This window comes from Numenius arquata, chromosome 5 (genome assembly GCF_964106895.1).
Source record: "Numenius arquata chromosome 5, bNumArq3.hap1.1, whole genome shotgun sequence".
Taxonomy (NCBI): Eukaryota; Metazoa; Chordata; class Aves; order Charadriiformes; family Scolopacidae; genus Numenius; species Numenius arquata.
The window spans coordinates 55,470,770-55,487,049 of record NC_133580.1 but is presented as its reverse complement, the minus strand read 5'-3'; the positions used below and the strand labels follow the sequence as shown (position 1 = coordinate 55,487,049).

Sequence of the window (16,280 nt, the reverse complement as noted above, 5' to 3'; positions counted from 1 at the left end):
ATGCGAAGCACAAAGCAAGCCAACCATTTTAAATGTTATTTAAAGATTATTACATCAATGCTGTATGTGACAGGATTAAATTATACAAGTGTTTTTTAAAGTAGCTGTAAACAAGAAAGAAGTTTATGGTCTAAAACTCAGGAATATGATACAATTGCAATATGCAATAGTACGCAGTAATACAAGATACACAAGGTTAATTACTGTCGCAGGAAGAGGCAAGAATCCTTTACATTATTATGTAATGTTCATGTGCCCAATCATAATAAAGAAAAAAAAGATGAGTATCTTTGGAAGATTCAATAATCAAGGTGCTGTAAAATCAAGACCTTGAAAAAGAACTGTTTACACAAAATGGCTGCTCTGGGCAAGACCAACATTTATCTTTAAATACCCAGGAATGAAGCAGCTCTGTACTAGGCCTGGAGCAAATGTCTAAGGCTAATTTAGCCAAAGGTAAATTTGTGAAAGTAAAGGAACAGACATTCTTCCTTAAATGCTAAACAGAATGTTTGTCTTTCCTGTTCTATTTTTGCAAACCTATAGTTTTAAGTGAATTCATATTTTTACCTTTATATCTTCTCCAGTGATTCACTTGATCTGAAAAAATAGTATAAATGCCACCTTCTTTGGACATGACAAATTCCCTACAAGTGAAGAACAGTATGCACCACACAACTGGTTATGGCATTCCCAAGAGTCTACAGGGAAGTCCATCACTAAGACACAGTAGCCCAGTTACAGATGGAAATAATTTTTCAGGCTGTGCAGAGAAACCCTTCTGAACAAGCATTATCCCAAAGCTCTTCTGGCAAACAGCAAGACAATGCTCAGAGAGCTTGATCCTGCAGCGTCACAGAGACCTAATTCAAACTGAATGCTGGCTGCCACATTCTTGCCTTCCTCCTGTGTCTTCCCATTCCCACTTAAGCACTGACTTGTCTTGTTTGTTGGGCCTTCTAACGAACTGTTTTCCACATGGTAAGCTATGGAAAAAATACTTTGTAGTGTTAGTTTTGCCAGCTTAACTGGCTGAAATGGCTCAGCACAAAGCCTGATGTGCCCTCAATGCAGCGTCAAAGAGACAAGACAGTGTCAAAGATTTCCCACTTGAAAAACTGCTCAAAAAGGGGAATCTTCTCTCTCACGCTATAAAAAATGAAATCCTTCTCTGACCACAGGTACCCAAAATTCAAAAAGACAACCAGTTTCAGAGCACACGTGGTCTTCAGGCCAAGGCTCACCAAATTATTCAGTATACACAACACACATAGCTTTGAAACGTTTCTTGAGTTCTGGTGAGCTCAAAGAATAATACTGTGGTGTATTGCCAAAACAGCGTAAAATACAGAAGAGCTCAAGATGACAAGAATTCAAATACAAGAAATCAAAATGCCTCAATCTCAAGGACTCAGAGATACATTAATGATACAAGGTTATTGGGGAAAAATGCTAAGTACAGTCTGCAAACACCAACACAGATGGAAAAACCAAGCTAACTGAAAAATACAAAATACTTCACCTGCCCTTGAGGTCTTTAAGAAAATGAAACTTGTAGAGGTTACACTCCTTAACAAATCATAACATTTTAAGCTAAATGCAATTTGTGCCTGCAAAACATAAGACATGATACTACAGTACAGCTAACACTAATACTCTAAATTTAATACAGTTTCAGGATGAAAAACTAAGCTTTTCAGAGTTGCCTCCTGTCACAGAATCTAGCACCAAAAGAAGGTAAAATTGCTATTCCATGCTAGGTATGAAAAATAAAGGAAGGTATTGCAGAGAATTAAGAGTCACAAGGAGAGTTACTACAGAGACGAAGTCTACAGATTAAATATACTTAATTATAGCAAAAATACTTCAACCTAACTTTGCTGGACAGAGTGATGACAGCTTAACAATTTACCTTGAGCTGATCATCATCTCTATGTTGCTAGCCCACACTACATCCCCAATTTCCTATATTTAGCTTTATTATCATATTAATTTACACATTGTAATGACTTCTGCTTATTTGGAAAAATCTAGCAGATGCTATTTCTTGTTCTTACAAATGAGAAAGAAATATAGCTTATAAAAAGCAGAATTTGAACTTTACACGTAAACAGGACAGAAAAAACTTACATCCATTTATACAACTCTACATGAAGTAAACTTACTTTTATTCTTACTTTTGTATCTTCAAGTGACTTACACTGTCCTGCACTCGTAACACTCAAAATGCTTGTTCTTATTCTATTCTAAGAAACAGAGAAATCCTACCTAGGTATTTTGGCTGCATCCACGCTGTCATATTAAAGAGCCTCTAACAACAGGCTGAAGGGCAAATTTGTCAGGCTATGGACAGAAAGGAACTTCCAGCAGCATTCCCAACAGCCAGTGCTTGAGAGGTAACAGCCTCAGCAGTGCTTTCCAAGGCACTTTCCCACACATGCTTGTGCAACTCCACTGCAGCCTTACAGCAACACTCCCAATTAATTCCCCACCATCACATAACACCCTACAACCACCACAGACCAGTGCCCTTACACTCCATGCTCACTGCTGAAACATAAAAACCTCTTGTGAAAGACCGCAAATGCAGAGCCTTCGCACTATTAAGATGGTGTCACCACCATGAGCTGAACTTTGGAAGTCTGTGGGTGTACTAACTACACGCACCCAGAATTCTGTGTTCCTGAGGTCACGCCACCCATCAGGACCACAAGCTGACCCAGTGCAGAGCCACCACTTAGTGAAACCAAGATATTAAAGGCCATCAAGGCAGCTGATCACCCAGCTCCAACCTCAGCCAGGCAACAAACACACCACGAGTACCTCAGTTGGCACACCTAGCTTCAAGGCCGCTTACTTTGGCAGAAGTAATCCTCATTCTGCTTCCCCTAATTTTTCAGTGGGATGCACGGGCCTGACTTAAGGGGAGAACTACAGAAGCATTGATAATTTAAGAGAAGCAGGTGAGACCCAGACAGACCACATGGCTGGGGTTAGACCCACAACACCATTTCACATCAGCATTTTCACCCACCTTATGAGCCCCCCAATCTAAGAACACAAGTGTTTTCAAAGAAGGCAGAAAATCTGCATCAGCCCAGCCATCAGACTCGTAAGAACACCATCTGCTCCACCAAACAACTGGGAGAGGATGAAGAGGAATTCAAGCATGGACTCCATAACGCCAAGATATGGAATACATGGAAAAAGCCTCTGGGAAGATCATGGCTGGTAACTCCCACAGAAGTCTCTGGCCTTGGTAGGTGCATGGTAGCTGTAATGCTAGAAGCTACCAGACCAGCAGTTAACCCTACCTTTCTATCTCCACTTTGCAGATGGAGTAAGATACTGTGCCCACCTGCTCTTATGCTCCAAAGCATGCAAGCTGAGATTGCACTAAGATTGTGACCTGCTTCATTTATGCAGTTAAATCTATATCCTTGATTTTTAAATAACATGATCTCAAAATTATTTCTACTAATAAAATATTAGGGTAGGAGTTACCAAAGAGCTTACTTCGGAGAAAAAAGAAGAAACTTAAATTCTACAGAAAATGTGAAATGTATCCTGTTGTTACATAACTGTTCTGAACATTAAAAATTATTTAAAATGCATCCACTTCAGAGGTCTTCAGACACCAACAGTTTTAAAAAGCTCTTTGTTTGACAGTTCTATTAAAGCACAAGGGAAGGAGTCCTTCAATACAACAGACATATTTTACAAACCGCTTTAACCAAAATTAGACACTATTTGTGTACACAATTGTCCACTACAGAAAAGAATAAGCAACCATATGCAAACACCATATGCAATGTTGTTGCACCACATGGCACTGTTTACTTGCACTAAACCTTCATTTCAATAATATTATTTTTCAGATTGTTTTTTAGTTAATGGCGATTTTCCACACATACGCAAATGTACAGAAAAAGGCAGGCCGCATTCCATTATACAGCGTCGCCATATTCTGCTAATAGAATCTATATGAACTTGTCTTCTCTCTTTTTATGCATAGTAAAACATACAGCACGTGAAACTACTTTTATAGATTTTAGAGCACTTCAGAGGAAAAGATAACAGACATAAATGTACAACAGCAATGTTTTCTATGGTTACCTGAAGTTGCTGTTCCTTGAACATATCTGGATGTGGAGAATTGAGAATATCATCTGCCAACTGTGCCTGGCTGTCAATATTAACTGGGGTTGTAGCTTTGCTACACAAGAACTTACTGAAGATCTCCCGAGCTCTGTAAGAAAGCTACAGAAAAGAAATGTTAAATGCATGTCTGCTTAGAGCAGAACTCTGCATAGTATGTCTAAGTCTATTCCTTTAAAATTACAAATATTCACCAAATATTTCTTAAAAAGTTGCCATCAAATAAAACCTAAAATAATCAAACTATGAAAATCATAATGAAGCACATCAAATGCTGTCTTAAAAAGGAAAATGGATTTTTTTAGATTTTAGACCTTTCACATTAACAGTTACTATTTAAATAAATCCTTCAATTTCTAGAAGGTAGAAAAATGTAAACATACATTTGAATATTCACTGTTAAAAACATTCATGCTCTGTTTTTAACTTGTTTATTTTGAAACACCCACATTCTAGAAATAATGAAAAAAAACACCAAACCGATCTCAAAACCATTGAGTTCAGAAGATACACTGTTCAAAGACAGAAGAAAGTGGGAAAAATCTCAATGGTCCACAAAAGAGCAAACATGAAACCATTTCCACAGTGTAAACCTGACTAGATTTGGCTGTGGTGTCAACAGAAGTGTTGCCAACATGCACAAAATTCAAAATTCACCACAACTGCCTGACCAACATAGGACTGCCTTTTAGGATGAGATGCAGATTCTCATAATTTGTGAACAAACGTAACTACACTTACTGCAGCAGATATTGCTAAGTTAGTTACAAACACATCATCTTGGCCAGTCTAGCTGAAAGAGCACAACAGAGGCTAATTTTCACCCTTCCTTGACACGTTAAATTAACTTGCTCTGAGTTCCCTTGCACTGGGCTACTGCAGCCAGCCATTTTTCAACATCCAGTATACCTTAGCTCGTTTTTACAAAGCTACCTCTGCATTTCACTGCAGTGTAAATATATCAAACATCTTAAACCTGGGACACTACTCTCAGAGGACTGAGGAAATTAGACTGAGGCTCCAATCCTATTTTAGTGAAGTCACAGTGCAAAGACCAAGCACAGCTCCAATAATTTCAATAATCTTCAAGAAGTAACAATTTTTACTAAGCAACTGAAATACAACATAGACTTACCTCTTTTTTATCATGTGCAGGTACATGGTTAAAATATTCACAAGCCTGCCAAAATAAAATATTTTCTTCACTAAATTCTTTCCGTAGAAATTCCTAGAGGAAAAATAAACAAATGAATAAATGTCTCATAAAAAGATGTTACTTGCCATTTCAAACAACATATTTATAACGCTTGATAAGAATATTAAAGTTTGCATAATGGTAACATTTCAATCAGTCTCACAGTCCAGTTTTCTTCTAAAGTAAAAATCAATGCATGTCAAATATAAGCCTAGTGCTTCTTCTCTTTCTAATTTCTTTTTAAACATATACAATTGAGAAGAATCCATCAAATTACAATCAAATCATTTGCATGTTCAAAGGCGAAGTTTGATACTGCGTGTTAAGTAGTGCATAAACTAGTGAATAAACTTCTAATAAAAATTTAAATAATTTATAACTACATTTAAAAATTACACTGTTAACTGGCTGTCTTTAATTGCAGATCTACTAGTATAATAGAGTAGATGTTTATCGAGCAGAGCCCGTAATCAATTCTGTATTCATTACAGCATCTTTCTGCATCACAGGGCAACTACAAAAAATCATTTATCACTGCTTGCTGGTGTGGTTACATGGGTTCTCTTTGGAAAATGCCTTCCTAGAGAAAAAAAAAAAAATCTCCCAGTACAACCCACAATAATTAGGACATCTATATTATAGCATCCAAAGGTCCAAATGAAGACTGAGACCCCATTGTATAATCACAAACCGTCCCTAATTCAAATCTGTATAATGCAATATTCTCAGCATATATTTCTTAAAAGCATTTTAACCATTGGGGGAGGAATATAAAAAAAAAAAAAGCAACTTGGTCTTCTAAAAAAATTATCTAGGCATTCATGTAATTGGAAAAATGGTTGTTTATACTTTAGAGTTTTAGATATCAGTGGTTAATTGGAAATTTTATTTTAAGTCAGCCTGCAAACCACAACTGTCGCTCAACTGTCACACTGGTAACACTCAAGCTTCCTTAACATACAAGGCAGTCTCAGAAAGCAGCGTAAGAGGAACCTTCACAGAAATACTTAAAACTTTATTTTTGCTTTTAAGATTTACACAGAGTTTAGGGAGTCCAACTGTAAGAAAGCAATTGAGATACTAAAATACAGGGAGCCTAAATCCACTAGCAATCTCTCAATTTAAACTAAAAGTTCTTCAGATCCCTAACCTGAAACACCAAAGGTATAAAAGACAACCCAGAGAGTAGTCAGGGGACCTTTCTGCACTTTACATGTAATTACAGATTAAAAGAGAATCAAATGAGTGAGCAGGAACTGGAACTCAACTGCTTACTTCCCCACTCAGTGCCTTCACTAGGAATCTACGGTCAGTCTCCTGCCTGTCTTCTTTCTGGCCACGTGCTTTGGGCACAGCTGGCTGTACAACAATTCCGCTTCGTCAGGAAGAGCGAGTGGTGCCCCAGTTGGAACATTCTGTAGCCTAGCCGTTGTCACACATGGCTGGGAAGCCAGAGATGTCGGTTTGAGCCACTTGAGGAGGGAACTTGCAATCAGGTCTCTCACTTCCTGGATGACTGTTCTAATCAGCAGACTATTATGCAAAATGTAAGTATTTGCAAAACATGCAAAATCTCTTCTTGGAGAGTAATTCCTGCTCTGTGACAAAGCTGTCCTGAGGAAAGGCCTATGCATGCTGAATTCCAAATGCACCAAGATGCTTACTATGCAACTGTAAATTAAACGCTGATGTTCCAATGTTCTTGAATGCTGGCGAAATCTGTATGTTTTGGCTAGTTATAGGTGAATCCCTTCACATTCCGCAGGCTTTCCAACCTTCCCTTTGAAGGAATGGTAACCATTGGCTTCAAACTAGAAGAGGGTTGATTTAGATTAGATATTAGGAAGAAATTTTTCACTACGAGGGTGGTGAGACACTGGAATGGGTTGCCCATGGAAGTTGCGGATGATGCCCCATCCCTGGGAGTGTTCAAGACCAGGCTGGATGGGGCTTTGAGCAACCTGGTCTAGTGGAAGGTGTCCCTGGACAGGGCAGTGGGGGTGGAACTAGATGATCTTTAAGGTCTCTGCCAACCTAAACCATTCTATGACTTTATCACTTGAAAAGGCTCTTTTTTTTTTGTAGGCACCATGACTCATCTTTATGCCAGACTCTAAAGCTTACACTCTTACATGTAAGCAAGTTTACTGATGGCTTAAAAGTAATGAGAAAAGACAACTAAAATCTCAGTAGTGCTCCCCCAAACTATATCAGTTTTCAGGTGGATTCTAACATCAAATTAAAACTGTAATTTTTCTTTCAGTCTGAGAAGAACTCTCGGTATCTAAGCAGAACTGCTAATAACTCTTGGGCTACTCAGCTAAGAAAAATGGAAAGACAAGGAATATAATATCCAGGGTACATTATTTTGCTTTCATCCGCTCTGTTTCCTCAAACACGTACTCACTGTTAATGTGGGTTTTTGGGTCCCCACAGCATTTAAGATGGAAGTATGCTTATTAATCATCTGATATTTTAATGTACTTTTGTATCAAGTAAAGGAGTCTAAATTACTGCAGATTCCAATAATCTACATCTCTCAAGCCATAGGTTTCTTTAGGTCCTGTTTGTGAAACATATTTGGGCAGCACAAAATGTCCTTGTGATTCAGAATCAGCAACAGGCTTTCAATGTAACAATGCAAAAGTATATAAACCTCTATTTCCTTACATGTAAAACAGATGATAATACTTACAACTTCAGAAACGTGCTGTGAAGCAGCTTAATTTACGTTTTGCAAATACTCAACAGTACTTCTGAAAGCTGCAGCTTTAACCAGTGCTGTTAGCTACCTTAGAAATACCTTTTGGAAGTAATTAAAAACTTTTTGCAGGAAAATAAGACACTGTATCACTGAAAAAATGTTCTACGTGGCTTCCAACATTTCAGTAGGCAAACATGAATAGAATACCAGTTCTTAGGAAACTACTGCCTCTTCCTTTTTTCAAAGGCTACAGGTACAAATATAACCAAATGTACTTGTTTTATAAAATGGGGAATGTTTCTAGAAGTTCAGATACAAGGCAAAGTATAGCCTCCATTTTTATATGAATCTTTTGCTATCCAGAAATGCACAGCAGTATGTCTATTACTATGAACTCTTACTCAAACGTGAACCAGTTTAAACTTAGAAAGATGCTGAGATAACATCTCTGTAACAGGGAACTCCTGTCTCTTGACCTGTGCAAGGATAATGTCAAGAGAGAAAAAAGAATACAGAAAAACTACTGAATCAGGTATTTTGAAAGGCCTCTTACCATTCCTCAAAACTTACCGAAAAATATTTAACACCAACAGGATCCTGAAGAAGACGCTCAAATGAAACAGCCCAGCTTGCAACTCTTCTTTCTCGAAGTCGTCGGCAGCTCTGTACACTGGGAAGACTAGCATTGCTACTGAGGCTATTTTCACTGATGCAGTCTTTTAAATCAGTACTATTCAGCTCTGTTAAAAAAAAAAAAAAAGTACAAATTTGTCAATAAAATATTATTCACTTTTACTATTCAGCATTGTTTACTTGATTCATCACACCTCCTGCTGAAGCTTAAAGTAGTGCAGACTTCAAAATATCCCTCCCCATGTTTATTAGGAGCACCTGCATAGAAAAAGCAGCCCCAGCCATCTCTCAATTTTCTTCCATTCCACTGCAAAGTAAATTAAACGAGTGTCTTAACAGCAATCCCCTGCCAGAAGCAAAATGAGCAGGCACAAAAGGAAATCTCTTTTCCTGCTCAACAAAATAAATACTTTGGACAAAATTTTCTGCTCACATTCCTCACCCCATGGACTACAATCCTTTATAATATTATCCAAGGAAGATAGACCTTTAAGAACCCGCTGTTCACCAGAAAGCGTGAAAAAGCCTATTTAATGATAGGAGATAGCAAAATTTCATACACTCTTCAGTCAGTAGACAGGAAGACTGAAGTCTGAAGTTTTTCATGGAAATGAGAGATTCCTGTTAAATGCTGAAAATTAAGGAAAGGAGTCAACTGAGGAAAACACCATGGAAAATGAGCTAGTAATGGATGCCTTCCTCATCTATAGAAAGAAAATATATCAAACTATAGATCCTAAACTTATCAGGGTTTCTGAGAAAAACAGGGATCTGTGACTCTCTCCCAGACGCAAGCAACACAGTACAGTTGGGAACCTCAAGTTGAGAAATGGTAGGATTCTTTAGATCTCAAAGAAACAGAAATTTCTTTTGTATTCTGACAGACAAATTAACAAGAATCCATAAAGAACTCAGGAAAACACAATCTTGTGTAGCAGCATGAATGCAATAATTTGAAGTATTAACTCCAGATCATCTTTGTCACATATCAATAGAGTACACACAAAAAAAACTCATAAAGAAGTGACTACTCGTTTACAGAAGTGGGAAGGTGAAATAAATGGCTGCTCTAAGTAAAAGAGAGAACTGTATACAACCGGGTTCTATTCACAAACTTGTCATTTATTTGTTGCGTGCCCTTTTACAAATCACGGCTCTCCATCACTGCTTTACACAAATGTAAAATTGGTATAGCTCTCCTCACAGACGCCCACTTCACAGAGGTGATCTGAGGTTCAATTAATTGTGAAGACACAACTAAATAAAGCCCTGAGCTACCTGCTCTGATCTCATAATGCACCCTGCTTTGAGCAGGAGGTTGCACTGGAGAGATGCCAAACTGATTGATTCTGTGATAAAGGGAGAAAAATAAAGCAGACATTCAATTATTTGAAAAATTAGCAATAATAGATGTGAGAAAATAACAAAGCAAATATAGAGTTCACTATAGTGAACTATATGTAAAGTGATTGAGAAAACTGAATTCACAACCAGTAAGAAATGCCCTATTCTTCACAGAGACATTTTTATTGTTTTTTATTTTCCTTAGTTAGTCCAAGTGATTAACTAAAGCTAGGAGTAAAAAGTTATAAAGCTGTTTATAAAGATATGAAAAATTAAAGAAAAAACACTTTTAAAACTTCATTTTTAAGTGTATTCTGTAGCTTACAAATATTTACTAAGTTGTAACAGTTAACTACTGCAAATTTTTGTAAGCAAAGCTATTGTTTAAGACAAAAATAAGACAAAATAAGACAAAGATACAGAATTACATTAGGGAGGAATGAAAATGTAACTTTATATTTTCATCAATGATAATATTTAAGGACCATAATAACACATGAGGTATAGAAATATTTTTCTTTGCCTAATCGTCATATTAATCAAAGCTAATTAAAAACACTCAGCAAGTAATGCCAATTTTTATTATAGAAATATTTATTCACTTTTTTCTTTAAGACATATAAAAAAGCATATCCAAGTCAACTGTTAGCTTCATTAGAGAATACCTGTCACCACGGTGAAACTATTGTGAAAGAAGCTAATGTGAATCTGAAAAGAATTGTATCTAAATTTATTATCTGAAGTATGTTGCTTTAACTCTGCAGGTGGATACGTTTTATTTTACAGTCCAGGATATAAATAGACACCCACTTCTTGATATATCTGGAACAGTTTCAGATACTGCCTCACTCCTAGAGGGTTCAATCCCCAGTGTTCTCCAGTGATGAATGATGAAAATTTCCTAGTTCCTTTCAGCCAAATCAGAAAGGTAAACTCATCCCACATACCAAACAGTTTAAACCTCCTTGGCTGACACAGGGAAATTAGGGAGTAGCCACATGAAGTGCTCAACTCTGAATCCACAAGATACAGCGCCTTAGGACTCAGAAGGGATTACAGAATGGTAGGCACAGCAGTCATTAGCAGGTCAGTTTCGCCTTCCTCCCGCCAAGTGGCGGCTGTTCAACTTCCCTATGGCAGGCAGGAAGACCAAACTGCAATTACAGGCTCTGGGTGTTTACACCAGTGGGTGACTGCTAACTACCTTTAATTGCTAGCAGCTGCTCACACTCTCCAGCTTGTCAGAGTTACATTTGCTCTGAACTACGCTGGGTTCTCATTCCTCTGATACACTGCCGACTCTGGAGGTCCCAAGAAAACAAATGAACCAAAATAAGCCTCCATTTTCAACAACTCCAAGAGCTACTGGCACAGGTCCTCCAAAGTGTTAAGGCACCATTAAGGGATTACTCATTCACAGCAAACTGTCTCTGTTCTAGTGGGTTTTATTTAGCTAATTCCTTTTTTCTCAGAAAGAACTATTTGAATTCATATTCAACCCCGACACTGCTGTTTCTCCCCTTAAAACAAAAATGCAGTCAGTTTTCTTTTAAAATCTGTACAGATTTCTGCTGGGGTACCTGTCAACCTGAAAACAACACAGAACAAGGTTGTTTTCCAGAAAAGGCTTAGATATTCTAGTTTCTTTTACCACATCTATCAACAGTTGCAATTAGAACAGCTACAACTCACTGCATAGATAGACCATTTAGAACCAGAGAAAAAGAAAGTTCAGGTGGGAAGAAAAAAACCCCACCAACTATAAGACTAGAATGCAATTTACCCAAATCATGCTTAAACAAAGACTGTATAAGCCGTAACTCCTGCTCCACTCCCCTTTGCAGAGGAACGCTTCCTATGTAAGACTTCAGTGTCAGGTTCCCCAACTCTCACAATTCATGCATTCCTAGGTACACACAGCCCACCTTGAAAAGCAGGAATGCAGAAACTTTCGAACCGAGTCGCATATTTCGTGTAATGATCACTCTGTGATGATCATCAGAGGAAACGTAGAGCCCCGGTTCCCACCTTCAAACATTCTAAGGGCAAGGCTGTTGGCCTCCTCCCTCTTGTTAAGTGTTTGAAAAAGGAAGATTAGCTATTAGGAATCTCAGGATGCCAAAGGCATTTACTGTGAAAACCCCAACTCCAGTGCACAGAAGATGTGGCAGTGTGTAGAGTTTCCTAATGCCTGCCTCCCTTTCTCCTTGCTGTGTGGAAGCATCGACGCATCTCGCATTACCTGTAAAAGGAGGCTCCTTACTCAGGGGACCTAAAATTTTTGTTCTATTCAAGAAAACCACCGTACCCAGCGAGGAAGCACTACCTTCTGTGCAAAACTCATTCAGTTTCATTTCTTATCTTCTGCAAATCAAAAATTGACACAGCATGTTTTCTAAAAATCCCACAGAAAATCTTTTACACCTGTGGTGTTTATACATTCTGTGGAGGTTCTTGGTTTTGTTTTACAAACCAGCATTACGTAAGACAATGCAGGCATTTAATCAGCTAAAATCTTGAAAGCATGCAGGATAAGATGGCTTTGAAAGTTTTGATTTAAATAATATAAAGCAGTAAGTCTGAATACAATTAATTAAGGTTGTTTTTCTATGTGTTTGTTCATAAAATCCATATGTATTTTTCAATCTATGTATACTTTTTATTATTGTGAGAAGCTACATGTATTCCATCATCAAAATGCATAAATTCATAAAATCCATCATCAAAATGCATAAAAGATATTCCAGTTAATCACTAAGTACATTACCTGGATAAAGCTGGTAAGAACCACTGTGGTGCCACTTAATCAAATACTTCAAGCTATTCACTGAAAGCCATCCTTCTGAATCCATACCAAGTTCAGCTGTAACGTCCCGGAACCCATTGGGTGCAGATGAGTCTTACTGCATGGCACATTGTTCCAATCCAACTTTGGGATAAGGGAAGCTAAAGTGTTTACCCCCAGCAATTCCCGGTAGCCTCTAGCACCATTCTAAACAAATCGATTCTTTACCCTCATGGCTTCAAGCAGAGGAAAGCAATAGTATACTTAACACAGAGCATTATAAAATGCTACATAAATAATTTAAAGAAAAGACCTTTTGCCACTGCTGCTAAAGGAACTTGAATTATTTATGTTACAGTGGAACACAGCTACAACAAGCATGCGCTGCCAATGTAACTTAAAAATAAGTCCAAAATAATCCATCTGTATTTATGGTGTAAACAGCAGGGGTTTGTTTTATTTTGGATTTCATTGCAGATTTTTTGCTCTAACTTCTTCAGTTAATTTTTAAAATACAGTTTTACATTATTTATTATTGTGAACTCCAGTTTCCTTTCAAAAAAGTCTTTAAGAATGCTTCTCCTTATGAAAATTCTTTCCAGATGATGAATACTAATAACAAAAATCAGCAGAAACTACAGTAAAGTAGTACCTTGGGAAAAAGACAGGCATATAGTACCTGTTATGCTTAAGTATTTGGAAATAATAGACTTCAGCTTTGTGGAACTGATCTCTGTAGGGAATCGCAGGTAAGAACTGTCTTAGACTTTCTCAACAGCTCAGATACTTCACCACCTGTCTGTCTGGGACAATGGTTATGTACTTCTATTTTATGTCGTTTGACCTTAAGGTTTTCCCTTTGTAAAGTGCCATCTAGGTATCAATAGCCAAAGTCAGACATTAGCAGGGCACTATTGATCATCTCTGTGACAATTTAGACAGCACAGTGCTCAAAACATCCGGCACAGCCTGCCTGCTGCGTACGCACTCTCGCTACTCCCACAGTCAGCAGGAATGGGCACTTTCCGAGCTGCGAAGTGGGAGAAATCTGCTAATTACAGGACATCGTAGTAACATAAAATGGTTTCTGCTATTCCTAGAGCATAGGTGCTGCTGATTAACTGATCTATAGCCGTGATCCAAGCACTATCACAGTTTGCATTCTCACTGTCTGCAATTCACTAAGCAAATCAACTCCAGTTAAGGGTTGCTACTGGTCAGCATCTCTGGAAACAACGCTAATTCCAGTACTTTTCTCTTTTACATGTTACCTAGCTTGCAAAGCCCAAGTGCACAGTTTTGGCTAATAAGAACATCCCAGCCTTGCAGAAGCTGAGTTACCATGTCAAGTAAATGCAACAAAGGGTACAGTTGTTTTCCAGTGCCTGGCTCTAATGTAATAAAAGCCGTATGACATGAGGCTTTATTCACCTTGGAAAGAAACCGTACAGAGCTGTCATGCTTCCTATTATACTGGAAGGATGTATATAAACACATAATAATTACTTTTTTACACATAAATTTCCCTTCCCAGTCTAAAGCTTAACAACACTACTTACAGTATCTATTTGTACAAATACTATTATTAAGATTTAGTCTAGGAAGGGAAGTATGCACTGCTATGCTAATGGTTACACTGGCGCAAATTTCTCTAATCTAGACATGCCCTAAAATGTATAAATCTGTCGATCTATTAACGAATTAGTGAGATTAGAGAAGATTGAAAAAATTTCAGTGCTGTGACATATTCAATGAAAGTCAAAGCCTGAAAATGTAATTCAGACATGAATCAGAGCTTTTTAATCAATGCAGCTCTAAATGAAATTAATTAGGATTTTATTTCATTTCACTTTTTCTGGTTACAGTCTCTCTGGTTCTTATTTTTCCAATCCACTTTCTAGATATTTAAGCATTGATACAATATTACTTAGTCTAGTTCGACTTCTGCTTTTTACATAAAATAATTATAACACTCCACCCCAAAGTAGCATATAACAATGTAGAGAGAGTCCATATTAAATCTTCAGCACTAGCTGAAAAAATAGGTCATACAACTCAGTAGAAAAACACATATAACTTACTGCCTGTTTTTTCACCTCTGCAACCTACACGGCCCTTACATTTCACCACTTCACAAAACTGTATAGAATTATTGTGAAAACACAATAATTGCACAATTCCACAAATATGGAATTGGAATGAAATACAGAAGTCATATTGGAAGAACTGAAAATAAATTTTCAGTTGGAAGCTGGAAGCATAAGCTTGAAGTGACTGTCATATGAGTACTGTCCTAGGGATCTCCAAGTTTGGATAAGCAACGGAAGTAAAATAATTTTCATTAACATGGAACAAGAATCCTCATGGAGACAAGACACAAATACACTCCATTTTAGCTAAAAAATATCAATTTTTTTGCCCCTCAGCACCTGGAACTTAATTCAACACAAAAATTGTGTGTGCTTTGTCTTGATTTTTATATCAAATAGGTAACATCTGGGGGAAAAAAAAAAATATACATATTTTTCCCACAATAACATAGGCTGCATTTTAGAAACAGAAAGCGGAATAGACACAATTATTTTCTGTTTCCTTCTTTTGTCACTCTGCAGACAAGACAGATACAATACAGAATCTTCTCTACCTGTTACAGCCGTAGACTGTGTCAGCAGTAGAGAAGGAAAAAACCTGATAAAGTCAGTCAGCCATTGGAAAACAGCTCTATCAAAAGGACCAAAACAGCCATGTTTCTCTCAACTGTAGTTTTAGTTTTGCAAGGAATCAGAAATTAGGACAAAATGGAGTTTTGTGAATAGCACTGCGAATTTTGCATTTGCATGTAATATAAAAAATTATCCTTACCATTCAAAATATTTCTTCAATTTCACTGCACTAATTAGAGCAACACAGTCTGTCCCCTTTTTATTTAATAAAATTTTCTTGTACTATTGTCAAAGAATAGCAAAAGTAATAATATTTATGTAAGTGAGTTTCTTTGCAGGACCAAGTGAACCAACTCCTGCCAAGCAAGACAAGTGAGAAAAGCCATCTCTTATATACCCTAAACTATACAAATTCCTTTATTCCATTAAGGAACCATACTTAAACTGCTTCAATTAACTTCAAAGGTTCAGAGAAATCATCTTCTAATGTTTAACAAAGAGTGTAAGTCCTTTAAAACATTAAAGACATGTTAAAATCAACACAAACAAGCTTAGGTGATGGAATTTACTTAGAAGTACTCCAGAACTGCAAATGCTCCATGCTGGGATTTTACAAATATCAAATTACTTACCCCCTTCTCAAAACGCATCGCACTGTAAAGAAAATTTCAACCTCAACAAATGTACCAACACAGTTTACAACTTAGGAGCTAGAGCATCTCTCTGCAAAAGCAAGCAGGATATGTAAAGGACAGTAAAACAGAGAACAAGACTTTATCTACCATCTAATTATACAAA

At 37.3% G+C, this 16,280-nt stretch overlaps 1 protein-coding gene across 4 annotated transcripts in view; it reads right to left on the bottom strand.

The window, feature by feature from the left end:
- The window catches only part of RGS12 (regulator of G protein signaling 12), a 90,955-nt gene that overhangs the window by 28,154 nt on the left and 46,521 nt on the right, over positions 1–16,280 (bottom strand). For all 4 annotated transcript variants that reach the window (XM_074147372.1, XM_074147370.1, XM_074147371.1 and 1 more), the window contains 3 exons: positions 8,628–8,797; positions 5,294–5,386; positions 4,117–4,260 (listed from right to left, as the gene is read on the bottom strand). In XM_074147372.1, coding sequence (XP_074003473.1) covers positions 4,117–4,260; positions 5,294–5,386; positions 8,628–8,797 — 407 coding nt within the window. The remainder of the gene's footprint in view (positions 1–4,116; positions 4,261–5,293; positions 5,387–8,627; positions 8,798–16,280) is intronic.